Source organism: Drosophila navojoa, chromosome 4, assembly GCF_054131105.1.
Source record: "Drosophila navojoa isolate 15081-1374.11 chromosome 4, UAZ_NAV_1.0, whole genome shotgun sequence".
Classification (NCBI taxonomy): domain Eukaryota; kingdom Metazoa; phylum Arthropoda; class Insecta; order Diptera; family Drosophilidae; genus Drosophila; species Drosophila navojoa.
In genome coordinates, this window is record NC_142892.1 from 4,450,775 (window position 1) to 4,471,336 (window position 20,562).

General features: G+C 45.8%; 5 protein-coding genes across 5 annotated transcripts; 3 read left to right on the forward strand and 2 right to left on the reverse strand.

Moving 5' to 3' along the window:
• Positions 1-643: 643 nt before the first annotated feature.
• Positions 644-1,730, reverse strand: mRpL46 (mitochondrial ribosomal protein L46). Its single transcript, XM_018102739.3, has one exon. The coding sequence runs from the start codon at positions 1,622-1,624 to the stop codon at positions 839-841; it is 786 nt and encodes a 261-aa protein (XP_017958228.1). The 5' UTR covers positions 1,625-1,730; the 3' UTR covers positions 644-838.
• Positions 1,731-1,818: 88 nt separating this feature from the next.
• Positions 1,819-2,275, forward strand: LOC108652505 (U6 snRNA-associated Sm-like protein LSm8). Its single transcript, XM_018102705.3, has one exon. It carries the CDS (start codon positions 1,939-1,941, stop codon positions 2,224-2,226), a length of 288 nt encoding a protein of 95 aa, XP_017958194.1. The 5' UTR covers positions 1,819-1,938; the 3' UTR covers positions 2,227-2,275.
• On the reverse strand, positions 2,251-3,681 carry PolD2 (DNA polymerase delta subunit 2). Its single transcript, XM_018102704.3, has one exon. It carries the CDS (start codon positions 3,581-3,583, stop codon positions 2,285-2,287), a length of 1,299 nt encoding a protein of 432 aa, XP_017958193.1. The 5' UTR covers positions 3,584-3,681; the 3' UTR covers positions 2,251-2,284.
• A 74-nt stretch (positions 3,682-3,755) lies between these two features.
• LOC108651851 (uncharacterized) lies at positions 3,756-7,015 on the forward strand. Its single transcript, XM_018101762.3, has 5 exons — positions 3,756-4,596; positions 4,655-4,942; positions 5,011-5,343; positions 5,404-5,507; positions 5,571-7,015. Exons 1-5 carry the CDS (start codon positions 4,071-4,073, stop codon positions 6,453-6,455), a joined length of 2,136 nt encoding a protein of 711 aa, XP_017957251.1. The 5' UTR covers positions 3,756-4,070; the 3' UTR covers positions 6,456-7,015.
• Positions 7,016-7,683: 668 nt separating this feature from the next.
• On the forward strand, positions 7,684-20,553 carry Dhc62B (Dynein heavy chain at 62B). The gene is made up of 9 exons (XM_018101763.3): positions 7,684-9,939; positions 9,998-10,178; positions 10,241-12,910; positions 12,984-13,298; positions 13,372-13,614; positions 13,677-14,753; positions 14,832-18,609; positions 18,669-18,988; positions 19,056-20,553. Exons 1-9 carry the CDS (start codon positions 7,880-7,882, stop codon positions 20,283-20,285), a joined length of 11,874 nt encoding a protein of 3,957 aa, XP_017957252.1. The 5' UTR covers positions 7,684-7,879; the 3' UTR covers positions 20,286-20,553.
• Positions 20,554-20,562: the final 9 nt, after the last annotated feature.

Here is a 20,562-nt window from a genome sequence, read left to right on the forward strand (position 1 = left end):
TTGACATAAAGAATACTTAGTCTCAGTAAACATATTTACAAAATGCTCTTAAATGTGAAATCGTATGCAATAAAATGTCATAATCTAAAAGCTTCGCTTGCAATATAACTATCCAAATATTGGCTAAGTGTTTATCACAACTTATAATACCAAAAACCAATAACAACATACTTTCAGTTTCTATGATCGGCAACTTATACGAAATGCAAGTAGTAAAATATGCAAAACAAAACAAAAATATATACAAAACGAAAATATTTATTTAAAAAAATATATATTACTATTTGCCTCTATTTACACTTGAAATAAATTTGCAAATAAAAATATATTGCTGCATGTCTAAAAATGTTAAAAAGAAATGTGTTTTTATTTTTGAAAAATGAATTACAGTTTTGAAAACAACTATAATTGCATTGAAGTAGTAAAAAATTAATTTTTCAAGGTCGTTTTTACAGTTTGATACATAAAAAAATATTGAGAAAATATATGCAAAATATTAAACAAAATTTTGGAAATAAAATATATTGTTGGATGTCTAAAAATATATTAACTGTTTTACTGCAAACATCTTATTAAAACAAATACAAAAATAAAAATAAAATTCAAGTTTCGAATGTAAAAAACTAATCAAATATGTAAACAATTTATTAAGTTTATAAGAAAAACATTTTTATTTAACTATTTGGGAAAGGAAGTGAACAAATGGATGGTCTGAAGAGTTTGATTACAGTTTATTGCAGAGAAATGTATACAATTAAATAACTTTTTATGTTGTCTATCTTTATTATTATTTTTTTTTTTTTTAGACCACCTCCGTACATACATGTATTAATATAACTTATATCAAGAATTTGTTTATGCTTTCCGCATAGGCGTTATTCAGTTTTTTGTTTAGCGTTTCCTTGGGCAGCCATTCGTATGGGATAGCTTGCTGCTCCACATTCACATTGCCGGCTCGCACCGATGCGCGATAGAAGAATATTTTGGCTCCAACGCTTTCCGATCGCTGTTTGCTCGGATATTTATATTTGTGGAAGCCAACCGGTGCATTGCCATAGAAGAGTACTTGCAGATCTTTGCCACAGCGTTCGCTCAGCACACGCTCCGCCGTCTGTCGCATAGATTCGCCATCTTTGCGCAGTCCCTGCGGTAGCACGAAGTGCTCTTGCTCCCCAAGCTTTTGTTTGACAACTAAATAGAGCGTGTCCTCTAGGCAACGATCTGTGGAAGTAAGCTTATTGGCAGCATCATCGGCCGTGGTACGCGGGGCGGCTTGAAATTTCTTCAGCTCCTCCTTGTATGCATCTTTCAGATCTTGGGCTGTTTGCTTGGCCATCGAATCGTCAAGATCCACTTGCACTTTACCCTGCTTTATGAGCTCCTTCTGCACCAAATCACGCTCATGCTTTAGCTCGAAATCAGATTTAAGACTGTTCTCGTACTCCACTTGAGACAAAAGGTCTTGAAATTGACGCTCCAATGGATTTAATGTCTTGGATATCACGGGTAACCGTTCGACTAGAATACCAGCATACAGATCCCATTTTTCCTTGGCGCCTGGTGTCGAAGTCGACTGTGAGCGGGTCAGTTGCTTGGCACTGATTAGCGTAAGGCGGCGTAGCATTTTTAAGTCTTAATTTTAACTTTTTAATAAGCAAAATAATGTGCCTCTTCGATTACATGACCATAAGGCGAATACCGAACAGCTGATCGGCGAACGATAGTACATTTTTCATCGTTCATTACAAATATCGGAAGAAATATTTACCAGTTGGTCAAAACATCGCTTGCAGTTGTAGAAAAACAGCTGCTTCGATAGCAGTCGATATATTAAGTTTTTTCTGAGGCTCGATAGCAGTTCCAAACGTTTTGCGAGGACGAACATTCGCGTTGCTTTTATTTAAACAATTTGAGAAGTTCGCTTTAAGAGCTGACAAAATGTCTGGCTTGGAGTCCTACATCAACCACACGGTCTCCATTATCACGGCAGATGGACGCAACTTCATAGGGACTCTGAAAGGCTTTGACCAGACAATAAATATCATCATCGACGAATGCCATGAGCGCGTTTTCTCAACGACGTCAGGCATTGAGCAAATTGTGCTGGGCCTTCACATAATTCGTGGCGACAACATCGCTGTTATTGGACTGATAGATGACACCATCGATTCCCGGCTGGATTTGGCAAACATCAAAGGCGAGCCACTGGGACCAGTTGTGCATTAATTGTAAACGTAGTTATAGTTCGAATAAATTGATGAAATTTTGATATTTATTGATATAGCTATTCTGTTTCTACACTAAATTTGATTTGGCGGCAATCGAGAGTGGCCAAATCTATTACGGCAACGCTCTGTGTTTTCGAGAAGCTTGGTAAGCAGACGAGCCGCGTTCGCTTCCCCCCGGAGCCGACATGCAAATCCGTTTCAAACTTTTCACAGTTACCCGCAAAGTAAACGTGTGGACATTCCTTCATTATGAATGGATCGCTGCTTATGTACGGGTAGCAGGCCAAGGTGTCTGGTGCAGTGGGAGCTACGTGACCCCATTTAAGCGTGCAGCGAAGAGCTTCGAGTGAGGAGTCCAGCGCAGTACTCCTTAGTAAATCGGCGATGTTCTGACCAGCAGTTCCCACTACAAGAGCGCTATCCAGTCGACAGATATAAGGATTTGTCACAGATTGAAACGATGACAACTGGGCGGCCAGGGGGAACATGCACTTGTGAAAGGGTTGCTGCGGCAGCATAAAATTTGCCGGATCGTAAGCTCCAGGCATCACGTCCACGTGAATAGCTTTTGCCCACGAAGCAAACCAGCTATCCAGTTGGCTAATTGCTTGGACAGTATCATTTGCATTCGCTTGATGCCGCGCCACTTGTAGGGTCGGCACATGGGCCATAGCCGAGCTTCGCACCGAGTTGCCCGCGACAATGAGTCGCACTTGCGACTGGGCTTCAGACTTATTGTCAAAGCATCCACTCAGCCAGTATTGAAACATATTCAAGGCATCTACAAAGTTATGGGACTGCAATTGATCCAAGCCAGAGATTAGAATCAATTTGCTGTTAAGCTTTACAGTCAGCGGCTTTTGTGGCCCGCTCTCCAGGAAGAGTATCTTTTCCACATTAAAGAATCCCTCACTGTCTGTATCACCCTTAACAGCACAAACAATGCCTGTGGCCAACTTGTGGGACTCTAAAAATTCGCCGCCCTGCAGCCGCACTCGCTGAAGTTCATCCTCTAGAATAAGCTTGTCCTCCGGCTCAGAGTAATTTTGTCTTTGCGGCTGTGGAGCCAGCTGATTCTCCTCGGAGATGTCACGCAATATACTTGGCTTGTGAGCTTGATGCTTGTATATGGTTCCAATGATGATGCACTGCACGTTCTGCTCGCCTCGCAGCTCGCACAACTTCATTATGGGCACCTGTGTGCCCCATTCCTTTAGAGCAAGCGGCGTCAGCAGCCGCGTCATTTCTGCCAAGCGGTGAGTGTACAAATGGCAAAACTGCTTTTGATAATCGGTGGTTGTCAGCAGGTATGAGCTGCTCAAGTTCTCGTAGGCACAGCTTAAACGATTGGCCATATTGAATTGTTTATTTACTTAACTTTTATAGCACATCCAGCGTTTGCGCGCCAACAAAACACAATGCAATTAGAGATGGTCAATGGTGAGCGATGAACGCTCTATGGGATCGATAGTATCCCTTCGATGCGCCTGCAATGGAGCCCTGGTACATGGATAGACGAATCGATGGCAATCGACGACCAGCTGAGAATCAGATCAACTCGTTTACAATTTGCAGCGTAGAAAAAGTTTTGGGTGTTTGCAATAAAACGCTTATTAAATGCATTTAAACAATGTTTTCGATCAATAAGATCGCAGGCAACATGTTCAACTACGAATGGCAAAGTCTAATGCTGCGCGTGTGTAGTGCCAAGTGTTGATTAGAGTGAATGCATGTACGCTCTTTCTCTGTATTGATTTTTTACACATAGCTCCAATTCCGAATCTCAATTTGTGAGACTCCCGTCTGGCTAGCTGGCTGGCTGGACAGAGGCGACTGAGAGATATGGGCGGCTCGGTGAGCCAAGTGTTTCGTTCGGGCTCGGCATTGCTCTCACATCGTGATGGCCATAAAGTCTCCAAGGCGACAGAGGAGAAAATTCAAACGCTTTTCGAAATACTGCGTGCCAATCCAAAAATCTCACTGCAAACTCTAGAGAGCCTGCTAATACAGATACCCAAAAATGAAAATATCCTGGTCATACACGACGACTGCGGCTACAATATACTGCAGCGCAGCGTTGGACTCAATCACATCGATCTCACCAAATGGCTGCTCCATCGCCATCGACCTGACGTCAATCGAGCACCCTGCTCCCTGCCATTGCACATTGCCACGCTCCGTGGCTACGAAGAATGTGTGGAGCTGTTGCTGAGGCATGGAGCTCGCATTGATGCCGATACACGAATGTGTTTTCCCGGCGCACATTCGCACAACTGCGAGGAGAGCGGGAAGTGGCATAGCAATGTTGACGATGTGAGCGAAAGGCTAAATACGAAGTTACAGAATGCCCTCTGCTATGCTATCGACGGTAGATACATAAATGAATAATGTCAGTAATTAATCTCTAAGCTGTTTCCTTATTTTAGGCGATCAATATAATGTGCTAAGCATGATGACGCAAAAGATGGAGGAGCCTTGGATACCATTTAGGGCTAAGAAACCCCTGCTTCACTTGGCCTGTGAGCGTGGCGCTTGGAATTGTGTGCAACAGCTTGTGGTGACACGCTCCGAGGAGATAAATCTGATCATGGATGAATATTATCCCATACACCATGCTGTGCTCCATGATGGACGCTTTCTCGAACTGCTTATACAACATGGTGCAATAACCACAGTGCGAACCTGCACCCAGCAAATGACCCTGCTACATGTTGGTGCGTCTTAAGATCAACTCACTAAACCTTTATCAAACTATTATTTAATAATCACTTCTCTATTGCAGTCATATTTGCCGCTCGCAAATCGGCCGAGGATACGCAGGCCACATTGCGTATTTTGCTTGATCGGGGATGCAAGGAGTTAATAAATGCGCCCGACTCGTTGGGCAACACGCCTCTGCACGCATTGATTGTACGCTACGCTTTAGAGGAGGCACGCTATGGTTATGATAAATGGAGCAAATGGGATGTATTGCATTTGGTAAGATTTTTGTTGCAGAGTGGCGCTAAGCCCTCAATCAATCAGGCAGGCAACAGCGCCATGGCATGTGTATTTCGCCATTTACGTGATTGGGAGGTTTGCTACGAGCTGCTCAATATGCTAATCAGAGAAGATGGTAAGTAGTGAAACTACTAAATGATCAACAATGTTATAATTTTCAATACTCTCACTGTAGGTGATCCAAACATTGTGGGCCGTGATGGTTCAGTGCCCATAATGGTGCTGTTGGTGCCTTTGATTAACAAAGATCACCTACATCACTTTACGCATTCGATGAAGGTAAGTTTTTACGCCTTCCCGGTCCACACACAGCATGATTATATAGCTTCGCTTACTTTTTAGGTCTGCTATTTGAATTGCATTCGCATCTTGTTACAACATGGCGCAAATCCCAATTGCTCGTATAGAGCCAATTTGAAGCCTTTGCACGTGCTGGTCTTTACGGTCAGTGAGAATTTTACGCTTAACTGTGATGCACAGAAACGCACAAACTTTGATTTTATCAAGAATATATTGCTGCTGCTGCTGCAGCACGGCTTGGACTGCAACAAAACATATCAGCACATTCTGCAGGCCGTTATGGATATGGTCCAGAACGTGCGCACTTGCCAGGATATGGAATGCATCTATGAATTAACCCTAACGCTCATTCAATATGGAGCCGACCCAAATATTGTGCTGAGCAGCAAAACAACGCCGGGCATTGCGATTTTTTCCAGCGAAATTGCCAGCTATGGCGAAGCACTTGGTGGCGCTGGAGCTGGTCCTGGTGCCGGCGCTGCTGGAGGTGGAGCAGCAGGTGGGGCGGGTGGTGGAGGCGCCGCAGCTGCTGCACTGGGCGACAATACGTTTCGCAATTCGTTTCGCACAAATTCACGCTATCTGCTTTTCTACTATATTATACTGATAACGAAAAAAGAATTTATACTCAACGATCCGCAGCTGACATTCACGCGCATCATTCATCTCTTCTATCTAACCATGGAGCATGATCCGCTCTACAATTGCCTCAAGTCTTTGCACAATTTCTACGTTGCCCAAGTGCCCAACAAAAAGACCGAACAACTAATTGCCCTCATCTCCACGCTCTATCGAAGGCCTCGCAGTCTTAAGCAGCTGGCACGCATGGCCATTTACGAGGCGATGAACCGCAAGCTGGCGCAGAACATAAATCGTTTGAATTTGCCGGGTCCGCTGAAGGATTATGTGCTGCAATTTGAAAGATAACAAGTGCAAGCAATTGATATATAATCTACATAGAGCGTCGTCGAATGTTAACCCTTTAACGACCAATGACTAATTAGAATCAACTGCAACCAATCATTATTGCAATTGTTTTGTTTTGTTGCCCCTTAAGTTACATACATACATATATCACTATCCATACAACATTTAAATGGGACAAACTGAATATCGTATTTGATTGGCTCCCTCCATTCGGAAATGATATCTGCTGAGAGCCATAAGTCTAGTGAGTTTGAGCAGGATATTCAATCTCTGCTTACTCTAGAGGCACATACAGCCATACCCTCTTTCTTGTTTGAGTGTGAGATAAAAGAGTTCAGGGCTTCGTTCGTTCAAAATTATTTTTGTTGATAAAATTTGTTTTAGATGTCCCATCTATCTGTTTAATGGGTTAGCAGCTTTATGTAATATGTTACATACTGTTATGATATACCTAAACATGCAGCATATATAAAACATACATGTATCCATGCATTATATAATTATTATGAAAATAAGATATGAAAACGCTTAAATGTACCTACAGAAAAAAAAAAACAAAACATGTGCAATTTCTTTTATATGAATCTATTGTTCAAAACGCTCATAACTAAAAAATATGTATTGTGAAATATTCAATTGTATAACTTTTACGGCCCACCCTCGCCCTTAAGCTATTTCTTATGCTTATAAAGAACCCAGATAACAGTAAACACTCTAATTCTCCTCCTCAAACACACACTCATTTACATCTATTGACATCTGCATAAAGTTAAGGCTGTTTTTTGATGAACAATTCGGGGTTCTCTTTTTAGAATATTGTATATTTGAAGGCAATTTAACAAGTGTTATACATACATAAATATATATATTTATGTGTATATATTAATAATTATTATTGTAATTATTGTTGCTTAAAACAAAAATTGTTAATCTGATCTGTAATGTCATTTGCAATCGAATTGGATCCGATAGCGATATCGGCAAATTAAATAAAAGCAAAACACACACAAACATGCGAAACGGATCTTTCAAATAGCCAATCGGACTGGAACCGATAAGAATATCAATAATGTTATCGGGAAATTTCAAAACGGAATTCTAATTGGAATGACTGGATGCATGGCATGCAGAATGGAAATTTCACCATGGCTGCTTACGTGTTTCAGCAGGTGTTGACAACTTGTAAGGAATGACAAAAAAAGAAATACACAGAATACACATATGTAAATATTTGTTAATATATATATATATATATATATATATATATATATATGTGTGTATTCAAGTTGCCTTAGTAACGCTTAACAGGACGTACGAATCAAGAGTTAAGTCGTTGCAGGTTTCTTTGCAACGCTCAAACATATATTTTTCACATGAGCAGCAGTTGCAGCATAACGGGAATTTATAGTTAGCCGGCCTGCATCATGTATAGCCGTAAATTGGAGCACATGCATCGCCCGTCCTCGGACATCACGAAATACGATGATGAGCCATATATGAAGAATCCTCTGCTCACCTTTCGGCTCTCCGAGGTGCACGAGCGCCGTCACTATGTGTTCCTCAAGCAACGGGCTGCGGATATTAAAGTGAAGTTGGCGAAAAAACCGTGGAAACCGGAGCCCGAGATGCGACCGCTGCCACAGGCGCACTACATTGACAATTTACGGCGCGAGGTGCGTAAAATTGTTGTGCCGCGCATGCTGCGTAAAACGGAGGCCAAGATCTTAAGCTTTGCACAGGAACGACTGAAAAACAAGTATCCCGAGTTGGTTAAGTCGTACATGGCTGATGTGCATGGCGAATACGATCGGCTAATGAAAATCTATAGCATGAAGAACATATTGCAGCATCCCGAGTTTGCTGACGAAGATCCATCCAAGTTCGATTTACCTCATGCCGATTTCCTTTCCAATCTACCAGGACGCTCAGCGAACTACAAAGTCTATCTAGAGAATCGTCGTAAGATCGCAGCGAAATTACTTATCCTGCAGCCGCCGATGCGCGTTATACTCAGCATCTCCGTAGCGGATCTACCTCAATTCACGTGCAATTTTCAATATGTGAGCAGCATGGGCGCTCAGCAGCAGCAGGTGGGTCTCGGTGGAAAGGAGGCGCTGTCTACCAAATTTTACCGGAAGTATATACAGAATCAGTTGGATAAGGTGAACACATTTCTACGCTGGAATTGGTATACCCGTTTGGTGGCTGTGCTTAAGCGCATGCTACGCAAGCGTGTGATGCCTTTCAATATGTGGAAGCGAGCCTGGGGCGGCCTGGAAGGTCTGATGAACCGCGAGGTAAACCAAATGAAGATGCGTACCTTTGAGGAACTCTATCGCATCTGTAGTAGTCCGCGTACTATGCCCGTCTTTCGCGTGTCCCTGGTATGGAACGATGTGAAGGATGGTCTGGACATAAAACCTAGTTTGGCCAATATTCAGTCCAATTTTGGTGAGATTATCACCGAAATCTCAATGGTGGGCTATCGCATGGAAGCCCTTCAGCCGCAAGTGGACACCTTGACGACCTATGCACAGGTCAACGACTACCTTAAGATTGAGATGAACGAGAACACCGTCAAGGATGTCATCAAAAAGGCGCAAAAGATTATCTGTTGCACTTACACAGAAATCACAGAGTATGTGAATGGCTACCGGGAGAAATATCGAGGTCTATACTCTTCCGAGGTGCGGGACGAGCTTACCAAATTTCTGGAAGAGCCGCACGAATTCGAAGAATACTTTGCACGCATCGAAGGCTATTATGAATACATAAATATGCTACGCAGTGAGCCAGCGACCGACTATTTCGAAGTTGCAGTCATTGACAACGAACCCTTAATCCAATCATTGCGCACTCTGGCCGAGAGTCTAATATCGAATATTACTGCAATCATAATAAGCGAACATATTCGTGCAGAAGAGGAGATCTGCGTGGAGTTCGAGAAGATCAAGGAGAAGGCACTGCTGATACCCAAATCCACAGAGGAGCTGCTCGAGAGTGCGGAATATATGATCTATGTGAAGATGCAGAAGCTGGCTGAGCTTACGGATCGTATTCAATATTGCCTGCAGGTGGGCACCAACATCGTGGAGCTTACCCAGATGTCGAAGTACCACTTCGATTTGACCATCAGGACTATCAACTGGATCAAGGACATTAACGAGATTTGTGATTATAATGCCTCACAGCAGGAGCAATATAAATTCATGTTCGAGGAGCATTTGCAAGAGGTGGTGAAGAAGCTAAACTCTGATATTTTGGAAATGGTGCCCAAGTTAGGCATAATCGATGATATGAGCAGACCGGACAAGTTTCGAGAGTCCTATATCATACTGCAAAACTTCATAGATCAGCTGAAAACCTTTGATGACTATGTGGCCTGGATCAACAAAGAGGAAAAACTGTTCAAAGTCAATCAAACGGAATATCCAACTCTAGAGATCATCAAAACCTTCGTCTATCCATTTGCCGAGCTAATGAAGTAAGTCTAAAGCAACGTACATGAAATATGTTTATTTAAATATGTTTATTCTCTGTAGACTATGTATTGAATGGCAGCGTTATTTGAGCGTATGGACGGATGGGCCTTTCGAATATTTGGAGCCAAAGTTTGTCGAGACCACAACAGAAGATTATCTAAAGGAGTTTCAGAGGAATCAAAAGTATTATCGCGTCAAGATTAAACAAGATATGGTTGAGAATCCGGTTTGCAAATTTAAGGTAACTTTCGCAAGGCAGACAATATATTGCAGCATTAGATAAATAGACATCTTTATTTATAGGGTCAAACTGAGGATCCCGATCCGGAGAAGCATCCTGTACCCATACGCCTTTGTGCTTCAATGATAAAGTCCATTAAGGACTTCAGCATTGGTGTTTTCATTGTGAATACTTTGTGTAATCCGGCGCTGCGTAAGCGTCACTGGAAGGAAATGTCGGACATCGCTGGATTTGATATTACGCCAGATGCAGGAACAACGCTTCGTAAGATTCTCAACTCCGGCTTGGATCCCATACTGGATCAGTTTGAAATAATCAGCATTAGCGCCAATAAGGAATTGCAATTGTGGAACAATCTGCAGATCATGATTAAGGAGTGGGAAAACAAGGTGTTTCCCGTGGGGCCCTACAAAGAGACAGGTGTCACAATCCTCTCCAGCTTGGATGACATACAGGCGTTATTGGATGATCACATACTGAAAACTTTGACCATGCGAGGCTCAGCTTTTATGAAGCCCTGCGAGGAAGAAGTCCGTGCTTGGTATGAGAAAATTATGCGAGTGAATGAAACACTTGATCAGTGGGGCAAGGTGCAGGTGAACTTCTTATATCTATTGCCCATATTCTCCTCCAAGGACATTGTTGCCCAGATGCCCGAGGAGGGTCGACTCTTCGTTACAGTCGAACAGACATATATGCGCAATATGGGCCTAGTGCTCAGGAATCCTTTGGTTATGGAAACGGCGCCAGTTTCTGGTCTACTTGAGTCGTTGCAGAAGGCCAACGAACTGTTGGAGGATATATCAACAGGTGTTAGTAACTATTTGGAAAAGAAACGATTATATTTTCCGCGCTTCTTTTTCTTAGCCAACGATGAAATGCTTGAAATTTTGTCAGAGACAAAAGATCCTCTGCGCGTTCAGCCGCATTTGAGCAAATGTTTCGAGGGCATTAATATACTGGAATTCGATTCGGCCAAAAATGTTTTGGCCATGATCAGCAGCGATAAGGAGCACATCGCCTTCATAGAGCAGATCTCAACAGCTGCAGCTGGTGGAAGTGTGGAGAAATGGCTCGTCGGTGTCGAGGAGGAGATGCTAAAGGCCGTGCGCTACCAATCGGAGCTCTCCTTCAATCACTATCCGACTGTGAAGCGTAATGAATGGGTGTGCGCGTGGCCCCAGATGGTGGTCTTGGCTGTCTCCCAGGTCTATTGGGCCTCCAAGATGCATAGCTGTCTGCGTCGCAGCTATGGCGGTAATCAGGCCGTAATGAATCAGTATTTCCAGGAATTAACTAAGGAGCTGAATGATATTGTCACGTTAGTGCGTTCGCCTGTTATAAGCAATCTGAATCGTATCACTATTAAATCTTTGATTGTCATCGATGTGCACGCCAAGGATGTCACCGAGGAGCTGATCCGACTTAAGATCAGCAGCGAGTACGACTTCCAGTGGCTGGCCCAGATGCGTTACTACTGGGAGGATGCAACGATGCTGGTGCGAATTATCAATGCCACGGTACCCTTTGCCAACGAATATCTGGGCAATTCGGATCGTCTGGTCATCACGCCGCTCACCGATCGCTGTTACCGCACCCTGGTGGGCGCCTATCAGCTGCATTTGAATGGAGCACCCGAAGGACCCGCCGGTACCGGCAAAACAGAGACCACCAAAGATTTAGCTAAGGCTCTCGCTGTGCAATGTAAAGTCTTTAACTGCTCCGACGGCCTGGACTACAAGGCCATGGGCAAGTTCTTTAAGGGCTTGGCCTCCTGCGGTGCCTGGGCTTGCTTTGACGAGTTCAATCGAATAGAACTGGAGGTGCTTTCCGTGGTTGCCCAACAGATTCTGCTTATCATTCAGGCGGTGCGTCAGAATGCGGTCAAGTTTATGTTTGAAGGAACCGAGTTGACTTTGAATCCCGCCTGCTACGTCTGCATTACCATGAATCCCGGCTATGCGGGTCGTTCCGAGCTGCCGGACAATTTGAAAGTACTTTTCCGTTCGGTTGCCATGATGGTGCCCGATTATGCTATGATTGGCGAGATCTCCTTGTACTCCTATGGCTTTGTGGATGCACGTAAGCTGGCTGTCAAGATCGTGACCACTTATCGTCTCTGCTCGGAGCAGCTGTCCAGTCAGAATCACTACGATTACGGCATGAGAGCTGTGAAAACGGTGCTCTCCGCCTGTGGTAATATAAAGAAACAATTTCCCGATGAGGTGGAGGATATTTTACTGCTGCGCAGCTTGATGGATGTGAATTTACCAAAGTTTTTGTCCTTTGATGTGCCGCTGTTTGAGGGCATCATCTCGGACATCTTTCCCGGCATTAAGCTTCCTCACATTGATTACACTCTCATGGAGGAAGAATTCAAGCGTGTCTGCAAGGAGGAGATTTTGGAGCCAGCGCCCAGCTTTCTGCTCAAAGTCATTCAAACGTATGAGATGATCATTGTGCGACACGGTTTCATGCTGGTCGGCGAGCCCCTCGCGGGCAAATCAAAGACGCTTCAGGTGCTGGCCAAAGTGCTATCAGCGCTCAAGATTAAGGCGCCGTCCAAGAGCCCCTACTACCAGCACGTGCAGATGGGCATTATGAATCCAAAGTCAATAACCATGAATCAGCTATACGGCTCCTTTGATCCCATATCCTATGAATGGACCGATGGACTGGTGGCCAAAATCTTTCGAGATTTTGCAATGACACCCACGCCAGACAGAAAATGGGTAAGTAAAAGATAAAATATGGAATCGGTAAAAAAGAGAACTTAAATTTCTTCGTTCCATCCCTCTTCTATAGGTTGTCTTCGATGGTCCCGTTGATGCTGTTTGGATTGAGAACATGAACACAGTGCTGGACGATAATAAGAAATTGTGCCTGACCAGCGGTGAAGTGATCACAATGTCCAATGAAATGTCCATGGTGTTTGAGGTCATGGATCTGGCTCAAGCCTCACCAGCCACGGTCTCCCGATGTGGAATGATCTATATGGAGGCATCGACCTTGGGCTGGCGCGCCTTTGCAAATACCTGGCTAAAGAAAGCCGATCCACGCTGGGCGGACAAGGAGAATACGAAATACATGCTGGATATGTTGTCGTGGCTGTTGATGCCAGTAAGATTATATTCGAAATCATATCTGATTCCCTTCAGTCGCATTGATTGATTCCTTTCATTCTCCATTGCAGTGCATGACCTTTGTAAGACGCTTCTGCAGTCAGTTCGTGAAGCCAGGCGAATTCAACTGCATGCTAACCACATTTGACCTGATTGATATGCTGCTCGACGAAGCCATTGAAGAGAATCCGGAGGACTATGACAAATATATGGAGAGCTATATACAAGCAGCAATGCTTTACAGCTTGGTCTGGGGCGTCGGAGGTGTATTGGATATCAATTCACGCGAGAAATTCGATGTGTTTCTACGAAAAGTGAGCAGTTATAAGCTCTATCAGATTTTTCTTATACTAATTCCAACTTTGCCTCCCATCAGCTCTACGAGAACGAGCCCCCTGGAATGGGCAAAATGGAAATTACGCCTCCTATAGATGGCCTAATCGTGGACTATGTGTTTGTGTTCAAGCAGCGTGGCAATTGGCGCTACTTCCCCGAGATGGCCAAGCGCATGGACATTGAGGAGACGAAAATAGGCGTCATTGTGCCCACCGTGGACACAGCCCGCTATTTGCATCTGCTCAAGCTGCACGTGCAGCATAAGAAGCGAATGCTGCTCATCGGACCCACGGGCACGGGCAAAAGCGTCTACATACAAAACTATCTGATGAATAAGCTAAATCCCGAGCTTTACGAAACGGGCTTCATAACATTCACCGTCATGATTACGGCAAATCAGACGCAAGAGCAGATCATAGCCAAGCTGCAGAAGTGGAAACGAGGCATCTATGGCCCACCCAAGGGCATGCAGAGCGTGCTCTTTGTGGACGACATGAATATGCCGGTGAAGGAGGTATATGGCGCCCAGCCGCCTTTGGAATTGCTGCGTCAGTTCTTTGACTATGGCCATGTCTACGATCTGAAGGATAGCTCCAAGATCTTCATCCACAATGTATTAATAATAACTGCCTGTGGCCTGCCTGGTGGCAGTCGCCAGGATGTCTACCCACGCTTCCTGAACCACTTCAATGTATTTTCGATCAACACATTCAGCGACGATACCATGTTCCGCATCTTTCTCAATGTGGCTTTGTGTGGCTTTCGGCGCTCTGGCCATGGCCAGGATGTGTTCGTGCTAACCAATCAAATTATCAGCGCCACTCAGAGCATCTACAAGAGCGTGCAATCCGAGATACGTGCGACGCCCGCTAAATCCCATTACATATTTAATTTGCGTGATATTTCCCGGGTTGTCACCGGCTGCACGCTGGTGCGCAAGGAGTCCGTGAATGACAAGAAGATGCTGGTTAGGGTCTGGTATCATGAGGCAATGCGCGTCTTCTACGATCGCCTGGTCGACGATACCGACCGCAAATGGATGTTCGACAAGCTCAACGAATGCCTCAAGGCCAATTTCAAAGACAAAGTGGAGACAGTCTTTGACAAGTACTGTACGGTGAGTGGATCTAAATGATATATACGATAATTTGATCCGAGATGATATGATTAATCTAACATTTTCCCACCCACACAGGAAGAGGAACCCGAATTTACCATGGAGAGGGCGAATACGGTTTTGTTTGGCGTCTACTTCGACGAGGACAGTGAACCGGATGAGAGACGCTACGAGGAAGTGCCTAGCATGGAAGTCTTCTACAAGATAGCCGAGACGAGCCTGGAGGACTACAACTCCACACGTCGCTCCAAGATGGACGTCACATTGTTCACCTTTGCTTTGCAGCATCTGAACCGCATCTGTCGCATCATCTCGATTCAAGGTGCGAGCGCCTTGCTGATTGGGCTGGGCGGCTCGGGCAGACAGTCGCTCACCAAGCTGGCCACCAATATGGTGCAGACATCGTTCTTCCAGCCGGAGATAACGAAGAACTATGGCGCCAACGAGTGGCACGATGACATCAAGGCCATACTGAAGGAGGCGGGCGGCATGAACAAGCATACGACATTTCTCATCACAGAGAATCAAATTAAGATGGAGCTTTTTCTGCAGGACATTGACTGTTTGTTGAATCAGGGCGAGGTGCCCAACATTTTCCCCATCGACGAGAAGCAGGAGGTAATCGAGATGGCCCGTCTGGCCGCCCAAGGAGGCAATCGCAACATCGATGTCTCCGCCCTGCAGGTGTTTTCCTTCTTTGTGAACCGCTGCAAGCAGAAGCTGCACATCGTGCTCAGCTTCTCGCCCATTGGGGATGCTCTGCGGACGCGAGTCCGTTTGTATCCCTCGCTGGTGAATTGCTGCACCATCGATTGGTATGACAGCTGGCCCGAGGAAGCCCTGCAGATGATTGCCAAAATGTCGCTGGTGGATGTGAATGTGCCATCGGAGGAAATCAAGCTGGCCATCATGGATACCTGTCAGTATTTCCATACGACGGCGGCGCGGGTCACACGCGATTTCTGTCAGATGTCTGGCCGACATATCTATCAGACCAATGCGTCCTTCATTGAGCTCATCCGATCGTTCCAGACCCTAATTGCACGCAAGCAGGGCGAGACGATGCAGGCTAAGATGCGCTATATTGGTGGCCTGGACACCTTGGCTGCCGCCGCTGCTGCCATTTCCATTATGCAACGGGACTTGGGTGCACTGCAGCCCAAGCTGGTGGCCCTGGCGGAGGCGTCACGCAAAATGATGTTGGAAATAAACAAGGAGACGCTTGCTGCTAGCGCCGCCGCGGAGCAGGTGAAACAGGACGAGGAGGTGGCCTCCGTGCAGGCAGCAGCGGCCCAGGTGCTCAAGGGTGAGTGCGAAAAGGATTTGGCCAAAGCTATACCAGTGCTGGAGGATGCTCTGGCCGCCTTGAATACCCTGAAGCCAGCTGACATAACATTGGTGAAGTCCATGAAGAATCCGCCGCCAGTTATAAAGCTCGTCATGGCAGCCGTTTGTGTAATGAAGGGTCTGCCGGCGGAGAGAATACCCGATCCGGCCACTGGCAAGATGGTCAACGATTTCTGGGGTCCCAGCAAGCGTATCCTAGGCGACATGAACTTCCTGCCTGCACTCAAGGAGTTCGACAAGGACAATATACCCGTTGAGGTAATGAAGCGCATACGCAAGGAGTTCATACCCCACAAGGATTTCCAGCCGCACATTGTGGCCAAGGCATCCAGCGCCGCCAAAGGCTTGTGCCAATGGGTCATAGCCATGGATCTGTACGACAATGTGGCTAAGGTGGTGGCACCCAAGAAAGCCAAGCTCGCCGCGGCTGAGAAGGAGTATGCCGATACGATGGACTTTCTGGCCGAGAAGCGCGCCATGGCCGCTGCCTTGGAGGAGAAAGTGGCGCAGCTCAACATCGAATTGGACAAGGCAAATGAGGAGATGCAAAACACAGAGCAACACGCCGAGAATTGCCGGAACAAGCTGATCCGAGCTGAGGCATTGATTGGCGGCCTAGGCGGCGAAAAGTCCCGTTGGAATAGCGCCGCAGATGACCTCCAGGATCTGTATGATCATTTGCCAGGCGACGTGCTTATCTCCTGTGGCATCATTGCCTACCTATCGGCCGTCAATTTGCAATACCGCTCAAGCTGTGTGAGCGATTGGTTCAAGAAGTGCACCTCACTGAATATACCCTGTTCGAAGAAGTATTCGATCTCGGCCGTGCTGGGCCTGGAGGTCACCATACAGAATTGGCAGCTGGACGGGCTGCCCAACGATGAGTTCTCCAGTGAGAATGCCATCATATCGGCCAATTCCAGCCGCTACAGCTTGTTCATTGACCCCCAAGGGCAGGCGAACAATTGGCTGAAGAATATGGAGAGGAAGAATCGATTGAATTGTGTCAAGTTCAATCAGAGCAACTACATGAAGGTCATTGCCGAGGCCTTGGAATATGGCTCGCCGGTGATCATTGAGAATGTGCAAGAGGAGCTGGAGGTGCCGCTAGATCCCATCTTAATGAAGCAAACTTTCCTCCAGGGCGGCGTCAAGCACATCAGCTTGGGAGAGAACGTAGTGCCGGTCTCTCCGAATTTCCGCCTCTATATGACCTGCAATTTGCGTAATCCCCACTTTCTGCCTGAGACATTCAATAAGGTGACTGTCATCAATTTCGCCTTGACACAAAATGCTTTAATGGATCAGCTGCTGAGCATTGTGGTGGCCAAGGAGCGACCCGATCTGCAGGAATTGCGCATCATGCTCACCACCGAGGCGGCCGCCAATAAGGGAGCGCTGCGCGATGCCGAGAATATGATCTTGAAGACGCTGACTAGCAGCGAGGGCGACATATTGGAGAACGAGGCGGCCATCGTAATCTTGGCCGATTCGAAAACTCTATCGAAGGACATCACCGAGAAGCAGGAAGCCGCCAAGGAAACATCCGCAAAGATCGAGGCATTCCGCTTGAACTACAAGCCCGTTGCGGTCCACTCTTCCATACTGTATTACTCCATTACGGACTTGCCCAACATCGATCCGATGTATCAGTTTTCACTCAATTGGTATATCAATCTCTACATGTACTCCATTGAGACGGCGAACAAGTCGAAGGAGCTGCCGCGTCGCATTAAATTCCTGGTCGATGGCTTCACCAAAAACTTGTACAACAACGTCTGTCGCTCCATCTTCGAGAAGGACAAGCTGCTCTTCTCGTTTATATTGACAGCACGAATTCTGCTGGGCACAGGGCAGGTGGAGATGCGACACTTGGCACATCTGCTGACCAATGCCAAGGAGTCGACCAATATACCACCGAATCCGGATCCCGAGTGGATAACTGATATAGTTTGGTTAAATGTGCTGCGATTGGAGGAGCTGAAAGAGTTGAATGGCATTGTCGCGTCGTTCCGTAAAAATCTGCCAGCTTGGCAAGCGATCTATGACCATGTGTCGCCCGAGCTGCAGCCGTTGCCCCAACCCTGGCAGGATAAGACCACGGCCTTTGAGAAGATCATTATACTCAAAGCACTTCGCCCGGATTCCGTTTTCCTAGCTGTTCGACTTTTCATAGCGAATACAATTGGGGAACAATATGTCACGCCGCCTGAATTTGACATTTCCAAGTCGTATGCGGACTCGACGGCCCTAACTCCGTTAGTCTTCATCTTGTCCCCAGGCGCCGATCCCCTGGGCTCTCTGCTGGCCTTCGCTGAGAAAATGGGCCAGGAGGAGACTTTCCAAAGCATTTCGCTGGGCCAGGGTCAGGGACCCATTGCCACGGCTTTGATTAAGAATGCCCAGGATATGGGCTACTGGGTCTGCTTGCAGAACTGTCATTTGGCTGCGTCATGGATGCCCACACTAGAGTTCCTGTGGGAGAACATGGATACATTTAATACGCAAGGTGAGCTGCCCTTAAATGTTAATGAATGTGGGAGTTAATCTAAATGTTTCCGCTTTCAGCAAACTTTCGTATTTGGTTGACTGCCTATCCGACGCCGCAGTTTCCCGTAACGATCCTCCAGAATGGCGTTAAGATGACTAATGAACCGCCAACGGGTTTGAAAGAGAATCTCACCCGGTCGTACAACTCGGAGCCCATTAACGATCCAGAGTTCTATACGGGCTGTGCTAAGCAGGATCGAGCTTTCACGCGTCTGCTATTTGGAATTTGCTTCTTCCATGCGGTCGTGCAGGAGCGTCGTAAATATGGTCCCTTAGGCTGGAATATACCCTACGGATTCAATGAGTCCGATTTGCAAATCTCTGTGCTGCAGCTCAGTGTAAATAGTTTATCAAAATCGGTATCAATTCATTCGTATTCATGTATATTTCTTCGATCCCTTTCAGATGCTACTCAACCAGTACGAGCACGTTCCGTACGATGCCATCTCCTATCTGACCAGCGAGTGCAACTATGGCGGACGCGTGACAGATAACTGGGACAGACGTTGTATTGTTACAATACTCGCGGACTTCTGTAATGCCAATGTGGTCAATGATAATAAGTTCCGCTTTGCTGCGGATGATCGGTATATATTGCCACGAAAAACGGAGCATCGGGAGATATTGCGTTATCTAGATGAAGCTGTGCCTTCATTGGCGCCACCGGAAGTATACGGTTTGCACGCAAACTCGGGCATTACGCGTGATTTGCAGACAACCAAAACGCTGTTGGATTCGATGATTCTGCTGCTGGGCAGCGAGGCAGCGGGCAGCGCTGGCGGTGGCGTTAGTGCCGAGCAAATGATTCTCGATACGATTAAGCAGATTGAGACTGAAATGCCTCCAGACATGGATATCGAGGCAGCAGCAGAGAAATATCCTGTGGATTACAATGAGTCAATGAATACGGTTGTCGTTCAAGAAATGGAACGTTTCCTAAAGCTGCAGAAGGAGATTCGCGCCTCCTGTCGCGATTTGGCCATGGCCATTAAAGGTATCATTGTGATGACGCCCGATTTGGAAAACGTAATGATTGCCATGAAATACAATCGCATACCCACCAAGTGGATGGGTAAATCCTATCCATGCCTCAAGCCGCTCGGCTCCTATGTGCAGGATCTGTACAAGCGTCTCAATTGGTTACATCAGTGGCATCGTGTGGGCAAACCGCCAACCTTCTGGCTATCCGGATTCTTCTTCACCCAGGCCTTCCTAACGGGCGCAATGCAAAACTTTGCACGAAAATATAAAATACCCATTGATACGCTGACCTTTGATTATGATGTGCTAAAAGTAGAATCGAAAAGCACGCCACCAGAAGATGGTATCTATTGCAATGGATTGTTCTTGGAGGGCGCTCGTTGGCACTGGGAGCAGAATTCGTTGGCCGAGCAGCTGCCTAAGATTTTGATGTATGTAATGCCGGCGATATATTTCCGACCTCTAACCCTTTTGGAAGTTACCGAGGGTTCGCGCTATCGCTGTCCGTTATACAAAACGGCCGAGCGCAGAGGCACACTCTCCACCACAGGACATTCCACAAACTATGTGGTTCCTCTGCTGCTCAATACTCAAGTTAAAGCCTCCCACTGGGTGAAGCGAAGCGTCGCTTTAATTTGCCAAACCAACGACTGAAAATGCGAAATGACTTCAAATAACATTGCAGTCGTACACAGTTTAAAGAGAGAAATCAGAAGACTCGAACTACAGTTAAACAGGACATCAATTCAAATGTTTTTAAAGAATTTCAATCAGATGCCCTTATATATATTGGGTATTTTATTAGACGACATTCGTTCAAAATTAGAATATCGGCACTCTTATTTGTATATTATATATATACAATATATATATTCCAATTCACAGATAAGACACAAGATATTAAATAAAATTGTGAAATGAATGTCAATTG

Coding starts and splice junctions, on each gene's coding strand:
- mRpL46 (XM_018102739.3), bottom strand. CDS start 1,624: ATGCTACGCCGCCTTACGCTAATCAGTGCCAAGCAACTGACCCGCTCA.
- LOC108652505 (XM_018102705.3), top strand. CDS start 1,939: ATGTCTGGCTTGGAGTCCTACATCAACCACACGGTCTCCATTATCACG.
- PolD2 (XM_018102704.3), bottom strand. CDS start 3,583: ATGGCCAATCGTTTAAGCTGTGCCTACGAGAACTTGAGCAGCTCATAC.
- LOC108651851 (XM_018101762.3), top strand. CDS start 4,071: ATGGGCGGCTCGGTGAGCCAAGTGTTTCGTTCGGGCTCGGCATTGCTC. Junction 4,943..5,010: donor AATGACCCTGCTACATGTTG/GTGCGTCTTAAG, acceptor TCTCTATTGCAG/TCATATTTGCCGCTCGCAAA. Junction 5,508..5,570: donor ACTTTACGCATTCGATGAAG/GTAAGTTTTTAC, acceptor CTTACTTTTTAG/GTCTGCTATTTGAATTGCAT.
- Dhc62B (XM_018101763.3), top strand. CDS start 7,880: ATGTATAGCCGTAAATTGGAGCACATGCATCGCCCGTCCTCGGACATC. Junction 13,615..13,676: donor TCGATGTGTTTCTACGAAAA/GTGAGCAGTTAT, acceptor GCCTCCCATCAG/CTCTACGAGAACGAGCCCCC. Junction 14,754..14,831: donor TCTTTGACAAGTACTGTACG/GTGAGTGGATCT, acceptor CCACCCACACAG/GAAGAGGAACCCGAATTTAC.